Source organism: Temnothorax longispinosus, chromosome 11 (assembly GCF_030848805.1).
Source record: "Temnothorax longispinosus isolate EJ_2023e chromosome 11, Tlon_JGU_v1, whole genome shotgun sequence".
Lineage (NCBI taxonomy): Eukaryota > Metazoa > Arthropoda > Insecta > Hymenoptera > Formicidae > Temnothorax > Temnothorax longispinosus.
In genome coordinates, this window is record NC_092368.1 from 18,304,731 (window position 1) to 18,321,937 (window position 17,207).

Genomic DNA, 17,207 nt, shown 5'->3' on the forward strand with positions numbered 1-17,207 from the left:
GCGATTTGAATCTCCTCATTCGCGAGAAAAGACGAGGCGATTTGAATCTCTCGAAGAAAATGAGCAGCGCACCGCGTTTCATAGAACAACTTCATAGAAATTTCATTTATCTAAATATAAAAGAGACAATTTCGGACAAATAGAAGTATATAAATTTTAAAGTAGAATGTACTTTAATAATTGAGAGAGAGAGAGAGAGAGAGAGAGAGAGAGAGAGAGAGAGAGAGAGAGAGAGAGAGAGAGAGAGAGAGAGAGAGAGAGAGAGAGAGAGAAAAGAGAGTTATATATTACATTCACAAATATTCCCGAGCGATAAGAGTGAGCGATGAAAAGTAATGAGAAATATAAAATTACGATAGACACATAAAACAAATATAAAGTATTAAAACACATATTACATAATATCAATGATTATGATTGACCTCTAGATAGAATATATGTACCTATATAAATAATAACATAAAAGAAAAAAATGTTGACAACTATTCACAGTTCATGAAGAAGTAGGATACTTTTATCTTTAGTATTTCGTTAGTACAGTTCGCGATTGAATATCATTAGCTAACAAGACATACATATAAAGTTACATTTTTTATACGTATAAACAATCTCCTTAGAAGTCATAATGGCGTAACATCGTTTCACCAGTTTCCCCGAACCTTCCGGATCTATTTGGATTAGAAGCTACTACGTAATTGCAACGCACGTGCGTGTCGCCGATATACACACAGGCACGTGGCACACAATAATACCGATTGTTTGGTGGCGCGCGTGTGTGTGTGTGTGTGTGTGTGGCCCGTGGAATCTGAAATCCCGACGTGGCGACGCGATTGACAGATGAAAGTCGAGCCGCCGGCCGGCGATCGTACCCCTACGTTCCCCCTGGGAGCCGGTGGAAGCGAAATAGCGAAGTGCCGCGGGGCGCGGGCGATGAGGAAGGACGGGACGGGAGACGAAGGCAAATTCTATCCCTTCCACGCTAAATTGTCCGCCAATCCCGATACATCCGAATTTATTTTGTCCCACCTCGACGAGCGCATAATCGGGCTTATCCGGCTCGTCTTCTCGCCGGGCTGGCCGGGCAGGATCAGTTCCTCCGGTTCCTCGCATCGCGACAAATAAATCGATTTACAATCATCACGCGGCCCCGCATCGACGCGCGCGCAGAACAATTATATTATGCATATGTACGTTTATACATAAGCATATATACATATACATACGTATGCATATATGTATATATCGAGATCGTTCTGAAGCAGCTGATATATCGATTTATATTGATCGGGATTGTGTGTGAAGATGGAGAGCACTAAATCAAGGGAGGGCCGCAAAGGAAGTAACCGGAGGAGAGGCGGCAGGAAGGAAGAAAAGCGCGAGCTTCGGCGGATGAAGAACGCGAAGAGCGAGGAAATCGCGTCCTGGCCGCAGTTCTCCGTCGCCGATATCGAGAATGCCGTGGGCATCGTGGAACAGGAGGCGTCCCTGGACCTGGAAAATTTCGACAACGGTAAGTCGAGGATGTGCTGCTTTGTTCTTCTTCTTTTTTTTCGTCTACGTTAATTAGAGAGCGCGTGCTTTTTATTCGCACGGAATATTTATAAACACACGCCTGGGGCACTAGAGACACTAGGAGATAGCGTTTGTTAATAAAAACAGATCATTTTCAGACAAACCAGATGTGTGTTTTATGTCATTGTAAATTAACAAGGTAATGATATTCTGAAATTGTTACAATTGCGAACTGCCAGGTCGAAGGGAAAGTAATGAAAAATCGACGGAGGAAAAGGAAGATCCGCTTGTTTCTAGAAACATGTCGAATGCATTTTTGATATACAAGTATTTACACTGTTTTCGCATTTCTGGTCGACGTTTCTTTCGTTCTTCATTGGTTCTTCATTCGAAGTGTTTTTCATTATATAGACTCGGTCGAATTAAAATGTGCCTTCCAGAATAGTATTTCATGAACGAGTATGTACAATGTACAATAATGTGCGTTAGTTCGAGCAACGTTTCTCCATAGATACAGTGACGCAGTATTTATTATTAGTACATCGTACCGCAACACAAGAGAATCGCCTATTCAACACATTGTACAAGCCGTTTCATATCTCATTATGAAAGAAAAAAGGAATTGTTGTCATTCAAGTTATTTTTTTATATTTGTGCGTTTCTAAGATATCTAAATTTATTACATTTTAATCTCAAAAGCAATAATTGCATTGTTATCGAAAACTCATTTTTTTTCCATTGTTTTTAAACAATATTACTAATTTCTAAGATAATGGTTGCATATATTTATGCCTATGAATTGATATGGTTCTCCGGATATCTCTCAACAACAAATATTTCTTTAACGTAAAAAGAAGTCAATATTCTCTTCTATTAAAGTTTATATCTCTATATATATGTACTACTAATATATTACATTTATATCTTCAATAATGTCTATACAGGAAGTGAGAGGATCAACGTGAAGCCGTCGCTTATGTGTCCCGCTTTACGACGGCAATTGCAAACGCACAAGAACGTCCTTCGGCTTCTGCACGAGCACAAGCTGGCCTCCACGCAGATCAACGGACAGAGGATCCTCAGCATCCAGCCGATGCGCTGGAGCGGGCCGACCCCCGGCATAGAGTGCGAGATCTTCGTCGGCCGGATCCCGAAGACGATCTACGAGGACACCCTGTACCCGTTGTTCAAAATGGTCGGCGAGGTCTTTCAAATTCGGCTGATGGTCGACATGGCCGAGCTGACGAGGGGATATTGCTTCATCATGTATACAAACCCGGAGGACGCGGCGCGCGCCATCGCCGAGCTGGACGAGTACGAGATCTCGCCGGGCAGGAAGATACGTGTCCTCGCGAGCGTCAACAAATGCAAGCTCTACGTCGGTCCTCTACCGTGGCATATCGGGTCGGAAGAAGTCGTCAGAGTAAGCCTTTAGTCGTCTTTTATTATTATAATTTACGTCGAATATCAGAATATAATTTTATTTATATATTTATAATTTTATATGCCGTTTATTTTGATGTGCATATTTTAATGCGCGTGCACGCATGTGTATATTGTTCAAATGCTTTCTGTTTTGCGTGGCACATGAAATTATAATTACAATTCTGTCTTATTTGACGTGAATTGCAGATCATATAAAGTGGATAAGTAACATTATAAATAATTAAAGTTTTTTGTGGAAGTTGTATATTTTTTTTTAGTAACTTCTCCAAAGATATAAAGATTGCTTTGAAAAGTAGGTTTCACTTTTTATTCCTTTTTTCATACTGAATGTATTATTACGTAATATCGTAATTTCTAAAGTAATACACGCATGTTTACTCGATTAATTCTTATTCTGAAAACGTTAATTTGTTGTTTTTTTTTTATTATGCAATTAGGTGATTTATGCGTCAGCATGGGATATCGAGTACGTATCTATCTATCGATTTCCGAATCATGACGCGGCCTATGCTATAGTTTCCTTCAAATCGCATCGCAACGCAGCCTTGGCGAGACGAAAATTGAGGCCTGAAAGGCTCTTCAAATGCAACGATGTACATGTCGAATGGGCGCGTGTCGATTGGAATCCTTCTAATGTGGTGAGCAGGAAATTTATAATTATAACTTTTATTTTTCCAATGAACAAAAATGATATCAGATTTCAACGATCGAAATTGAAGCACTGAATTCTACTCCAATTTTGCGAGTCTGCTTTTTCGACCGATTTTTATTTGAAAATTAATTATTATTTTTATTACGTGTGTGATAATTTTCAAAATAGTCATGATTTCTTTTAAGTTTCTTACAATTATAATTTGATATAAATTCTTTTGCATTGCTTCAATTTAAGTTGTAAGAACGAAGAGAGACAATAATGAATTATGATAAGATTTATAGAATTTTTCTTTTTTTCGTTGAATTGTACGTCATATTGGGATGCGCATATTATTGTTATTGCCTTGATTAAAGTGCTGGAACGATGAATTTCTGCGGAACAAAGTCCAATTAACAGGTGAAAGATTTGAAATAAAAGTCTTATAAAATGTATTGTTATCGTAGTTTAGTCAGCTCCGAAATATCTAGTTTGAATTATATCCTGCGTATTTTCACTTAATTTTATTTCTTTTTTGGGACTGTTCAATTTAGATTGTATAAAACATATACCTGTGAAATCATGCAATTTGACGTAAACTCTGAATTAACGCCTATATATTTAAGATAGATTCATGTTTAGCGTCAGAGTAAATTTTTTCTTCTTTTTTTATTTGTCTGAAGAGGCTGCAGCCAAACATCAGCACTATAGTGTTACTATATTCCGATATTCACTGTCAGTACTGAAAATCTATAGTATACGTGACGTAAAATACAGAAAAATATAGATTTTCAGTACTGACAGTGAATATCGGAACGCAGCCAGTAAATATCGCAATGTAGCAATAATTTCATTGTTAATTTGTTGCTGCGTTCATTCATTGCTTGCATTCATTCGTTATTGGGTTTATTTGTCGCTTCGTTTACTCGTTGCCGCGTTCATTCGTCGTCGCGTTTATTGAGTTCATTCATGTAATTAAGGACGTTCTCTCGTCCTTATACTAGAGAAAATCGATTTTCTTAGGATTTTCTTGAAACTGTGAATATACGTTAATTTAGGTGTGCTTTATGCGTGGTATAAATTTCAGTATCTCTTCCGGTATAAAAAATCAAGATACTGAGCCTCAAAGTTTCAACTTTTACTAAAGGCCATTGCACGTAACAAAGTTTTAGTCATAATCGTAAGGCCGTAAGAAAATAGACCAATCACAGTCGATTATTCTCCTTGAGCTCGAAGAATAATCGAGTGTGATTGGTCTATTTTCTTACGGCCTTACAATTATGACTAAAACTTTGTTACGTGCAATGGCCTTAATGAAAAGGTTTTCCAGGCCAAACGGTAAGAGATACGGTTGGCCAAGAGGCGACCAAAGTTGCTCCTCTCGTCGAGTTCTATAAGGAAAAAATGCCAAAACTAAAAAAAATTAAATTAAAAAATTTTTTTTTGTAACTTTGAGGCTCAGTATCTTTATTTTTTATACCGGAAGAGGTACTGCAATTTATACCACGCATAAAGCACACCTAAATTAATGTATATTCACAGTTTCAAGAAAATCCTAAGAAAATCGATTTTCTCTAGTATAAGGACGAGAGAACGTCCTTAATGGGCGGTTATTCATAGTCGGACGGAGTCTTAAGACTGCTTGCGATCAGACTTAAGACGATCTTAAATATAAGATCTGACTATGAACACCGGGCCTTATATCATAAGTTAATTCGTCTCCGGGTTTATTCGTTGCTGGAGCATCGGCGGAGCTGAACGGCGACCCGTTTGCAGCAGGTTCGCGTGCTTTCCAAGACGAGGCGCGCTCGTACGCTGTATTTTAATCAATCGCCCTCGGTCTCGGCGACTCGGCCAGATGGCGAGGTATCAGCTGATCGCGCGTAGTTTCATTCACGCGGTCGTGTCAGACGGTTTCTCTTGCTCTCTCTCGTCGATCAACCATGAGTGCCTCGAAAGTGCCGAGCGACGATCATTGCGACTATCGCAGCCCTCTATCGACCCGGTACGCCTCGAAGGAGATGCGCTACAATTTCAGCGACCAGAACAAGTTCGGCACGTGGCGCAGGCTCTGGGTTTATCTGGCCAAGGCTGAAATGGTACGTGGCTCCAAACACAAGCCTACCGGTCTGTGTCTGTCTCTCTGTTCTGTATAGAGTCCCCACAATAAGGAACACTAATTTTGTACTGTATTGTTGACATTGCTCGTAGACATAAGAACTAGATCGTGTAGTATTTGCGAGCGAACCTTTCTTCTCGTAAACAACGAAATTTATATTTACACTGTAAAAAAATTTTGTAAAATTTCAACTATTATAGTGGGTAATTTTGAGACCCACTATAATAGTTGTAATTTAAAAAAATTAGTTTGGAAGGAAAAAGTAATTTTGTATTACAATTACACAAATTAAAGATGTGTGGAAATTTACACCTATTATATAGTGGGTCTCAAAATTACCCACTATAATAGTTGTAATTTTACAAAATTTTTTTACAGTGTACACAGTTGGTTGAAATTAGACACGTGTCACGCTACGTTTGACGGAATACAAACGTGGTTTAACTTACATTTCGTAACTCCTGCGGATTCTGTGAATAAGAGATTCGCGCGTTGGGCATTTCTGAGCGGAAAAATTTCGATCGTCCGCGGGAAACAAGTATACGGCAAGTAGGCTTCGCGAGAAGATTACGAAACTTATTTTTACCACGTTATATTGCCACACATCTTATCGATTGACGCGCTACATTTCGAAAACACAGTTATCTCGGTCCACGAAGGTTATTTGCGTATCATTTTTAACATAAGAGAATTATGATTAATTACAATCTAATGAGTGGCGTTGAAATGCGTCCAGATTTGGATCTTGATATCAATGAACTACGAGACTTTCAGGAAATTATGAAACAATGAAGTGCACATTCCAATATGACGTTATTTCACTGTATTATACATAACATTTTACGATGAAAAAGACAGAAAATATCTCACAGATGATTTTCACGATGATAACACCTCTCTCTTCGTATTCTGGCAGACATTTATTCACGCTTCGATTACACTGACAATAGTTATCAATTAATTTAAAGTCAAATATTTCTGCTCTTTTTCTGTATTATTTCTATCACGTTTTTCTTTTGTGAAAAAAAAAAAATATTTCGTATATATTTATACTATCTATATCTATGGAAAATCCAGCATATTCTCCATTAGATATTTTTGTATTGCTTCGGGATTATGTCAATCGAATCGGCGAATCGGTACATATCTAATATCTTCTTCGCATGAATCGTAATATCGTGCCGTGTCGTTAGTACGAAGATCGTGGCACGGTCGACGACAAGGGCGACGTGCAGATCACGCGGAAGTACCTGCAGTCCAAGAAGGCCGCGTCCACGCCGCCGGCACCGCCGACGCCGAACGATTCTAATCGCGGCCGTAAGCAAATTCCGCCGATCTGCCCGCCAAACGGCGGCAACGGCGGCAACGGCGGCAAGACCGACGGCGGACCGTTCAGCAAGTCCATCAATCGCAACTGCAACACCACCCGCTATTCCACTATGCTGGCCATGTCGTCCATGGACGATTCCTCGCTGGATGGCGACGACAAGAAGCCGCAGATGGTGTTCATGGACATCAACGACAACGTGCAGCCGCTGAACGGGTATTACCATTTCCAGGACAAGACGCAACGGAAGAAGGACGCGGACAGCTTTCCCAACTTCGACATGTGGAACTCGAATCTGGTGCCGCCGTTGCCCAACTCGCCTACGAGTTCCGGCAGCCCGAAGACCTCGGATGAGAGCTTGTTTCTGGATAAAATGCCGAGCAAGTCGCCGCGCGATTGGGAGAACGGCACGACGTATCCCATGTCGCAGCCTCCCTTGCTCAACGGATACCAATACTCGGGCGATTCCAGCGTCTCGAATTGCCCGACCTATTACAATTTCTTGGCCAACAAAGTGGCCGATCAGACCCGGCCGATCGCGGCCGTTCGCTATCAGAATTATCCGTGTTACGTGCTGCTGCAGCAGCCGCCGACTTATCTCTATTCCAAGGACGTAGTAGCTTATCCGCAATCCTCGCTCGTCTCCCATCACGCTCGCGACGGCTACGAGTGTCGGTCGTTCGGGCGCAACGAGCAGATCGGCGTCCACGGATCGATCGCGTCGACGGATCCGAGCCCGGTCCAGGTCGGCGAGAAGCTCGGCAGCGACTACGAATTCTGGCGCGCTGGAGTCCTGAAAGCAACGGGAAGCAACGACGCGACGTCGCGTATGATCAACAAACCCGCCGCGTCGGGCTACGCAGCGCAGAATTACTCGCCTCTTCTTTTGAACTTCACGCCGATCTGCACGAACGCGGAAAACGCGACGTCCTGCTTTTTCCCGCTCGACGGGAACGACGAGAAACGCCCCAGGCCGATCTTGAAGCAGGAAACCGTTCGCGCCCAGCTGTAATTTTTCTTCCTTTCCGCCCCTCTTTTCGTTCCTCACTTTTGAGACTTTACGTAGGTTTTATAGAGAACAGCGGCGTTTTTATGTTTATTTATGTTTACTAATGGGGCATTCATTAGACACATTTTTCGTTTTTAATTAGTGACCTTGCTGCCAAAGAGTTAGTAGTAGGTAGCTAGTAAGTAGCACAAAATTTTTTTTTTTTAGTGTAAGTGTTAAACTCATCACAGTTTTCTCAACCTACAGCTCAATATGACTCGCGCAATTTTTTTTATTTTATAGCATTTTATCAATGCCATCTTACCTTTTTTTTTTGAAACCACGTATAATCGTTGGCAGTATCTATTTTTTAACGATCTAATAGCGATTTAAATAGCGGCTCGCTTGCAAGGCACGTTTGCGTGCAAATTTATATTGGATTAAGTGTCTCGCGTTTAAATATTTACTATATTTATTTTGAAAGTGAGATTAAGAAGACCACCCACGTGTATTTTCTAATCGCGTAGTTTTTAATGGGTTTTAGATTTTTTATTGCCATATTTTTTGTTATCGTCACGCGCTTGGAGTGAGAGAAGAGAGATCCGAGATCTCCCGAGAAATTAAACAAGCCACATCCGAGAAATCACGCTATATTTTAAGAATACAAAACCGAAGACGAAAGATAAATGATAAAATCGACAATAAATCGACAAAGCTAGCGCTACATTTAAATAATGTTTACACCAGATTACGGAGCGACGCGCATCCCGCCGCAATTTGGCGGCAATTGAGTACATCATGTTTCATGAGGAATGTCGCAAAGAAGTATGAATCATGTTCTTCCGATAGTATTATCTTACACATTAAGTTACAGCTAAATAATCAACAACGCGATCAGCGCTGCTTATTTTTTTCTCAGCATGTTCCGCGCGAGGACGAGTATTCTGTGTGTTCCTTAATCGCCGTTCCTAATGACTATTATTGTAAGGAATAAAGATTTTTAACGAAGCGATCACGGTCGACGTTTCCGGTTGTGACACGCGCGATATCGCCGCGATGTATCTGTAAGTTTTAATGGCAACCTATTTACGTGGAGGAGGGAGAAGCCGCGTGTCTTTGCGATCGACCACATCTCGGGCAAGTGTCCGATTTCGGTTTAACATTCTGCGAATGGAAATTATTTCTGGTCATCGAACTTTAACGATCTTTTATGGAACCATTATATCGACACTTACAGTTCTGACGCCTCGATCACGGAAATGCAATCGACAATTGGTACACCGTAACTTTCTTAAATCCGTGCCTTCGAGCCTGCTTGTTATCTGAAGTCATTAAATAGTTTTAATCGAATCTATTTAGTTAAATTTGTTTGCCCTTTTCCCAAACTATGATTTTATTTAGCAAGCTGCACGCAAATAATTTTTTTATCGAAAAAAAAAAAAATCAAAAAATTTTTTTTCCTAATATAAAATTTATTTCTACTTGGACCGGAAAAAAAATCAAAATTTTTTTTCGGTTCAAGTAGAAATAAATTTTATATTAGGCAAACACTCGCCTGTGTATGTGTTTAGTCAATTCGTAGTAGGAATAGAGTTATTTACCTTTTTACTGTCCAGCGGGGCGCAAAATTCACAAAAGTATTTCCCCCTTTTATCCTTAAAGACGATGTAGCATCTGGAATTGTCCGAAGTTGGCGTTAAGATCTGAAAAGTGCGATTGAGGTAGTACGAAGCAAAGACTCGAGAAATGTTTAGAATAGTGAGATTATAGTATTGTCGCTTCAAAATCACCTTCTGTCGTCTACAGAGCGAACAAGCATCGTTCAACTGATCAATTATAGGATTCGGCGATCCAGCCCTTGTTGGATGCTCGCTCTAGAACAGGAATAAAGATTGAGATGCCGTGCTGGAATTTACTTTCCGGAACTTGATAGGTTAATAACAGAAACATTTCTATACTTCTTGAGCGGCCTGGTTGTCAAGTGCCGTCCTCAATGCTACCTTTTCGAGGGTGCAATCTTCATCGGATGTATTTCTAAATGGCAAGTGAAGTTCGTAAATTACAAGCTCGCGTCGAAGTTATTATCGCGTTTACGAGGGCTTTTGATTGCTTACGCGTTCTTGATTGGATCCACTTTGTTCGACTTTAAATGCAACAATGTTCGAGGTTTCGTCCTGCTGCTCAGCGGCGTGATTAACGTTCCGCCCCTAAAACGATCATTTCCCGTATATTGAATCATTCGTTTCATCAGACCGTGCAACGACAGTCGATTCAACTATGCGTATACGAGACGCATGGCTGAATCGATTATCGTATATCGCGTTATGTAAAATGATAGCGCCTACGTGTGCATCGACGGCTCCTCCGAGTTTGCTACGCTTCCTTGGTCCGCGCGCATAAATTCTTGATAGATTCTAGCGCCGTGTTCTCCTCCTCCTTTGCTTCTTTCGATCTTCTCGCTCACTCCGATTGTCTGCTTTTCTTCGCTTTCTTTCGCGTTGTCCTCGTTCCTTCTTTTCATTACATGCTCAAAGATCGCCTCTTCGACTGTCTCGGGCCTTTTAGTTTTCGCGATCTTCATTATAGTTTCTTCCGCGAAGTTTCGATCATCGTCTTCGCTTGTCGGCTTCGCCCCCTTCTTTATCTTTGTTGTATCCATTTTTCGTTTGTAGCTAAGATTAATTGGACTGTAGTATAAATCGTAGTTTTCAACTTTTAATTTAGACCTTTGTTACGTATATTTTTTTATTTTAACTATTAGACGATAATAACAATAAATTTCGCAAAAATATTTAAATAATTAAGAAATTATTTAATTTTAAATTAAATACTATCGAAAGATAGCCTTCAATTTTCTTTAGAGATGATCCAAAAGATAGAAAAGAATTTCATTGAAGGTGTTGGAAGAATGTCATCAAAAATCTTTCTTTTACGTTTAGGGGTTAATTACTTTCGGATAGAGTAATTGTTTTCAAAGATTGTCGTATAAATTTATGCCACACATACACAATATCCGGTACGGTCTGCATTTTCTTATCCGAATCATAAAATGCAGCGACGGTATACGTGGTGATTGGTTGGGTCTTCATCAAGCTCGTAACATTGTCGTTGTTTTCATTTTCGGTACCTTTAAGGCGACAATTATTCGTAAACGACAGTAATGTCACCGCGCGAAATTCAGAGTCAGATCTGAATTATTGCATGAATGAGACAGAGTAAATTGGGCTGGAAATCGCTCAAGACAGGTGGTTATTAAAAAAAAGTCGCTCCGCTCTTTGAAGCAACAACTTTTCATCACATCTCTGACTCTGAACAATAAGAATTCCACACAATTCCGTATGATGTATCAGATTTACTCGCAACCTGCTGTGTTGTCTCACTCGTCAACGTTTTGCTAGGATTTGACTTCACTTTTGGCGTCAGCCATCCCGTACGTTTTTGCTCTGGTTTTTGCTGCGTTGATTCCTGCGGTTGCTGTTGCTGCTGCTGCGTCTGTGCCGCGTCCGTTCCGCATTTGCATCTGCGGGAGGATCCGTGTCACTCTTTCCAGAGATTTCCTGGATATAAAAACTAGAAAATTACCCGGGGCAACACGGCACGCCCCCTCCGCGAACGAACTGCACGACGGCGGGGTAACTCCATTGCGATGACGGTTGCTGGAAACAATGCGCACCGGGCACGCCAGCCCCTTCGACGGGGAGTTGTATTTGTTGGTGACAGAACTCGCATTTGCTCAACGTCTGCATCGGCGTCTCCTTCGTGACCGCGCTCGGAGTCTGATCTCGTCCGGAAAACATGCGTACGGATTTAAGAAAAGGTAGACAACAAACGCAGGAGGTTCTTTTCCAACAAATCACGACAAATACAAAGTACGGCCCCGGGACATCTCTTTTCCTCAATTAAAATTTCTCACAGGCAGATTTATTTTTGGGTAAAAAGAAAAAAAATCTAAGTTGATAAGAGTTGGAAATAACGCTTGAATCCGACTCACTTGAATTTCCACGACGGACACCTTTTTCGTTTCCGTTTGAATTTGGGCCTCGCCGAGATTGCATAACGACGGCACACAGGTAGGACAATCGACGTACTCTCGCCGTCGGGCGTTCTCGACTTTGCGGTAACAGTGATCGGGGATTGCGACGTTCGCGTTCTCCAGTTCGCGGGGTACTCTGACGTCACTCAGGCTGGTCGTTACATCGTGCCTCATTATCTGCATTTATACTCGAGAGATATGAATTAGAATATAAAACGGTAAGTGACTTTTAATTTACGGTACTGCGAAGTTGAGATAAATTTATTCGATACGCGAAGGTCGCCTCCGAGAAATCAAATTATTTCTTAGAATTTATATGCGTAAAAATAAAATAATTTAATTAAATTAATAAAAAAATTTTTTTAATTTGATTAAATTTTGATTAAATTTAAATTCTGTGATCTATAGAACGAAATGTTTTAATTTTACGTTTGTCTCCACGAGTACTCACTTCGATTTCTGGTGAAATCTCTTTCTTTGGTTCTTCGTTTTTGTGCGGCAAAAGTTCCGGCGCGCTATTATCACAACATCGTTTACAGGCCGTGCATCTTCTTTTCCAAAATCTGGAAAACGTATGCTTTTATTATATTATAATTCTATCTCTCTGGGTCTTTGCCTCGCGCCCATCTCTATCTCGAAGATTTAAGGTCGAGACTCACGCGAGTACCATCGTGATGTCAATCAAGAATAACAGCGCTGCCAATAGACACAGTGCCATCGCCGTTATTTGCACCACGAGTTGTGTATAGGCGTTAAAAATCATTAAAATCCCGGCAACCCCGAAAAATATGAAGCCAAGAAAGGAGAATATGCCCATCTGAAAGATTTATACAGAAGAAAAATATTTCTACTCGTAATTAATAATAATAAATATATTTATTTCCTTTTCAATGAAATCAGAAAACACTACACACTTTATAAAATTATTATTAACATTTATTAATAATAAATACAATGCGCGCAATAAATATTCTTTTATTCAATTTGTTGATGTATCACGTTTTGGTAAATGTGTTCTTGAATGCGTTTGGTCTGCGTTCTTAAAAGACGCTTAAAATTTTAAAGACATCAAGCTTCAAGCGGTATTTCTTTTTACGTGATTCTGATTTCACTGAACAGTAATGCGCACAGTGCGGCGTAAGTTACCGGAATAACGTGCAAGGCGCCCCCGGCAAAGTGACTGATCAACTCGACGGCTAAGACGAAAACGTATACGCCTGATAGGACAATCAGGAGGATGCAGGCGAGGGCGCTTATCGGCATAGGATCCATAACGATCATGTAGATCGTGAACGCGAACACTAGCAGCACCGCAAACTGTCGCGAGGGAGAAAATTTTATAGCGCGAAAGATTATCCATTCTGATATTTTTCTGATATTAATTATTTCATTCAAGCAATTGAATGAAATAATAAGATTTCTAATACGCACGAATTGAAATATCCTCAGCGGCTTGATTATCACTGATACGCATCTGCTGGTTTTGTGCTGCAACAGCTTCTGCTGGTTTAAATCATGCATATTTATTTCTGGTAATTTCACCCTCTCCGCTTTGTTCTTTCCCGCTTTGCTTCTTACCATTTTGCCCTTCACGGATATTCAACGTAGTAATATTATATAACATATGACATTATGTCACGACATAACATATAACGTAAAACGAGTGCTAACATATACGCACACGTGAAAAGATTCTATTTCAAACTTTTTGACATTTACAAGGACATGTTTTGCATATTTTTGTTTCCTCGATTAAAATCATTGTCACGCTATAGAATGACTAACTTCAAGAAGCATGGAGAAGAGAAAGAATGACATATATGCTTTCCCATTTTTTACTAGATTTTTCTTTATATCCTCTTTCATTCAAGAACATTTTTACAAATTTTATTACAATTGATATTTCGATTTTATAACATCTTTTTTATATCGTCTGCATGTAAAACGCACGTTAAGAGACATCCAAAAATTATTCTCCATGTTTCGATGAAATATGATAAATATTCAATAAACTTTAATCTTTACACCTTTATATTTATTTTATTTTTATACAAAATACAAGCATTTGATAAAAAAGAAAATACATATAGAGCATGAAACTTTAATGAACAGATTTCGCATGTGCATCCTTATCAATGTTGCTGCAAATTTCAAATTTATCAGCTGCAACCTGATAAATAGACATAATTTACATATAGAAAGATGTATAAAGAAACACAGATAAGTTACCGTTAAATATAAAATACGTAGAAAGAGATCCTTTTGATTCCACACTTAAAAACATAGCTTATAGTTCGTATATTGCAACATTTTGTAGAAATAAAACGCTTTAGGTACAAAAATGGACGGATTTGTACGCGAATGGATATTTTTTTTATCCATGTAGCAAAGAATGTTTCGGCAATCGCAGCTGTTGTGCGCGAAGATTGCAATTTCGCAGTTGGTCTCGTTACTAAATAATTACTGTAACTATACTAATTGTACTAATTGCTAAATCTTTTCTAACGATAATTACACGCATATACACGACCTTACATGCTACTACTGTGATAACAAATATAATATTATATCATTACTACGTCTAATATGACTTTATATGAATGTGTTCGGTAATTTTACCAAAAAAATAATACTTTTAAAAGAGTTTACAATTCATTTCACCACATATCTTTCCTTGCAATAGACAATATTGAAACCGTGACAATTCAACAAATATAATCTTTTTTTATCTTTAATTTTTTTAATTTCTTGATTTATAAAATATTCAAGCATCAAGTTGACGGTCGTTGATGTAAATTTCAGAAAGCTTGGTGAAACACTGCTTATAATAATAATTACAATAAACATTAAGAGATTAAAATCTTTTACTTTTTTTTTCTTTTGTCTGTTTTAAAATGGACTATCCATAGCTTTGGTGACACTCGCGAGTCCTTCAACTCGTTTGGATCAACGGACTTTCTTCTCGCGAGAAGAACGTATTCACGCCGCGTATCTTATAATGGCGATAATTTCCGCGACAAATACCGCTGCGTTCACTAATGTAAACACGGCCGCTGATACAAGCATGTCCATGTACTGCTTGCTGGGATGGATCTCATTGTTGTGCACGTAATAGTAAGGACCGTTCATCTGGCGCCAATTGTGGACCATCAAGCTTCCGGCCACCACGTGCATGAACGCGCCTACGGCCGCGAACATCAGCAACTGTAACAGGTCAATTAAACGTGAATTAAATGCACGATTTGCATTTGACGTTAGCGTGACGAGAAACTCCGGGGCGACTCGCTCTATGTTTACTTTTTAATTACCGGCGGAAATAAACCGGAGGACGCGCACGCAGATGCGCCAGCATGACGCTGGAAATTTAATTTCGCGATTATTTGCAAATCCTGACAACTCTCGGCAATTTAGCCAACTTTCTTTTAGTAAGTTTAACAAGAAACTTTAGCTTAGTCATTCAAACTGAAGAAAAGATATTACTTTTCACGCCAATCCCTGAAATGTACTACGTTTTTCACTTCTGAGTTATATTAATGCGAGAATTTATTAATTTTTTTTTTATAACATCGCGATTTAATTAATCATCAAATCGAATTACGCACATCAGAAAAGCTTGTTATTATTTATCCTCGATCGCGTCTGCGGTTACGAGGCTGAGATATTTTTTCGTTGTTTGTTCAAGATAACGGCCGCAAATGCCATCGATTATGCATGCTATAATACAACATGTCGGCGCATAGCGCATACGTAACGAGATTTGCACAGTTGAAAAGTTCGTAATGATTCACGAGCGACACGTATCGCGATAATGTGTCCGATCTCGTTGCGATTTTCGCTCGGCGACACATTCTTAAACGGCGTGTAAAACGTAAAACAACATTCGAAGTGTAGCGTGCCTCGCGCAACGAGGCCTTGATGCGTCTGCTAATTAACGCACACACCGCGCCGCAGGCCGCCGTAATGACTCAGTTGTACAAATGACTAGGTATCTAGTCGCGGCCTGTGTGGCGTTCTTCGCTATGAACATAATATAACGAGGACACATGTTTACAGTAATAATGCAACAAGGATGTGTTTACAGCATCGGTTGTTAATCTTCGCGAGAACGCCTGCAGAAAATTGGCGAAAGAATATTCCTCAAAAAAATTCAATTAACACAAGTACGTGCTACATATTTTCCTCGTGGATATTTATTTTTTGAAAATTATTCTTTATAAAGGAAAGAAAATCCGACGTGTGCGGAGCGAATGTTGAATTGAATCATTTTCAAATCTCATCTACGGAAATTTCGCACAATTAATTCAAAATCGATCTCTGCTCTCCTAATAAAAAATGCTGAAATATTTAGAATTGTAAAGATCATCCTTGGAATCATCTTATAGTCTTTTACTCTTATACCTCGCATGCACGAGGATGCGGGGAGTATAAATCGGTATAAACTCAAGTTTCTTCTTTGCGAGGAGGCCGCGGATGGCAAATGCGCCACAAGGGCGAGGCGCAGAAGTTTAAAGTATATGTTACTTAAATTGTAATGAGGAGTTATGTTTCATAGAGGAGAGGCATTACCGTTCGTTTCGGCACGCGATCGCCCAGCATGTGGCTGATGATGAAGAGCGCATTGATGAGAATATAGCCGGCGATCGTGACGTAGATCGTAGCTGCGTCGTCCAGCTTGAATCGCGGCCTGTTGAAAACGCGCTGGAACGAGTTCATCGGGTCCACCGCCAGACCGATCGCAAAAATGGCCAGTATCTGCATTGAAACGTATTAAAACGTAAGAAAAAGTGTTTTGAACAGCTATCTACGTTGGACGGCGATCGAAATAATGAAGAATAATATAGGACGAGTGATGCATGACGAATGAGAAGGAAAATACGTCGTCGTGTTATGTAGATCAAGAGTCGAGATACGAACCAAGAAATCAAGAATTAAAACACGGAAACCTCGATGAAAATTGCGATTCCCGCCAGTTAAATCGATACTTTATCGTATTTATCGAAGTTTCGCGCGAAAATTTCAACAACGGTATACGAAGCGCGCTGCACTGTTAAATTCGTAGTGTCAATTTGAATCATTTTTAATCATTTTTACAAGTCGCCGCTGCTCCTAATACTCAATATTTAAAATAATACTGTTTAAAATAATAAATTT

The 17,207-nt window shown here is 39.7% G+C and overlaps 4 protein-coding genes across 4 annotated transcripts in view; 2 read left to right on the plus strand and 2 right to left on the minus strand.

Annotated features, from left to right (window-relative positions):
* Positions 1–8,781, plus strand: LOC139822219 (uncharacterized). The gene is made up of 5 exons (XM_071793831.1): positions 1–145; positions 1,303–1,510; positions 2,457–2,935; positions 3,396–3,596; positions 6,902–8,781. Exons 2-5 carry the CDS (start codon positions 1,303–1,305, stop codon positions 8,045–8,047), a joined length of 2,034 nt encoding a protein of 677 aa, XP_071649932.1. The 5' UTR covers positions 1–145; the 3' UTR covers positions 8,048–8,781.
* Positions 5,443–17,207, plus strand: part of Adsl (adenylosuccinate lyase) — a 22,197-nt gene continuing 10,432 nt past the window's right edge. Inside the window, exon 1 of the mRNA XM_071793833.1 lies at positions 5,443–5,688. Within this exon, the coding sequence (XP_071649934.1) occupies positions 5,533–5,688 (156 nt within the window). The 5' untranslated portion in view covers positions 5,443–5,532. The remainder of the gene's footprint in view (positions 5,689–17,207) is intronic.
* Positions 9,046–12,888, minus strand: LOC139822220 (uncharacterized). Its single transcript, XM_071793832.1, has 13 exons — positions 12,716–12,888; positions 12,508–12,619; positions 12,015–12,233; positions 11,606–11,799; positions 11,380–11,543; positions 11,030–11,150; positions 10,369–10,695; positions 10,138–10,230; positions 9,982–10,057; positions 9,814–9,897; positions 9,625–9,726; positions 9,259–9,345; positions 9,046–9,187 (listed from the first exon to the last, which is right to left on the minus strand). The coding sequence occupies exons 1-13, from the start codon at positions 12,871–12,873 to the stop codon at positions 9,110–9,112; spliced, it is 1,815 nt and encodes a 604-aa protein (XP_071649933.1). The 5' UTR covers positions 12,874–12,888; the 3' UTR covers positions 9,046–9,109.
* LOC139822223 (uncharacterized) overlaps positions 14,070–17,207 on the minus strand; it is a 4,499-nt gene continuing 1,361 nt past the window's right edge. Inside the window, exons 3-4 of the mRNA XM_071793835.1 lie at positions 16,623–16,808; positions 14,070–15,260 (exon numbers count right to left, since the gene is read on the minus strand). Of these exons, the coding sequence (XP_071649936.1) occupies positions 15,036–15,260; positions 16,623–16,808 (411 nt within the window). The 3' untranslated portion in view covers positions 14,070–15,035. The remainder of the gene's footprint in view (positions 15,261–16,622; positions 16,809–17,207) is intronic.

What these genes read in the sequence shown, in the direction of transcription:
- LOC139822219 (XM_071793831.1), top strand. Translation starts at nt 1,303, where the DNA reads ATGGAGAGCACTAAATCAAGGGAGGGCCGCAAAGGAAGTAACCGGAGG. An exon ending in CCTGGAAAATTTCGACAACG is followed by an intron (nt 1,511 to 2,456) that starts GTAAGTCGAGGA and finishes ATGTCTATACAG; the next exon opens with GAAGTGAGAGGATCAACGTG. An exon ending in GGTCGGAAGAAGTCGTCAGA is followed by an intron (nt 2,936 to 3,395) that starts GTAAGCCTTTAG and finishes TTATGCAATTAG; the next exon opens with GTGATTTATGCGTCAGCATG.
- LOC139822220 (XM_071793832.1), bottom strand. Translation starts at nt 12,873, where the DNA reads ATGGGCATATTCTCCTTTCTTGGCTTCATATTTTTCGGGGTTGCCGGG. An exon ending in AGATTTCACCAGAAATCGAA is followed by an intron (nt 12,234 to 12,507) that starts GTGAGTACTCGT and finishes GTATAAATGCAG; the next exon opens with ATAATGAGGCACGATGTAAC. An exon ending in TGTCCGTCGTGGAAATTCAA is followed by an intron (nt 11,800 to 12,014) that starts GTGAGTCGGATT and finishes GGACGAGATCAG; the next exon opens with ACTCCGAGCGCGGTCACGAA.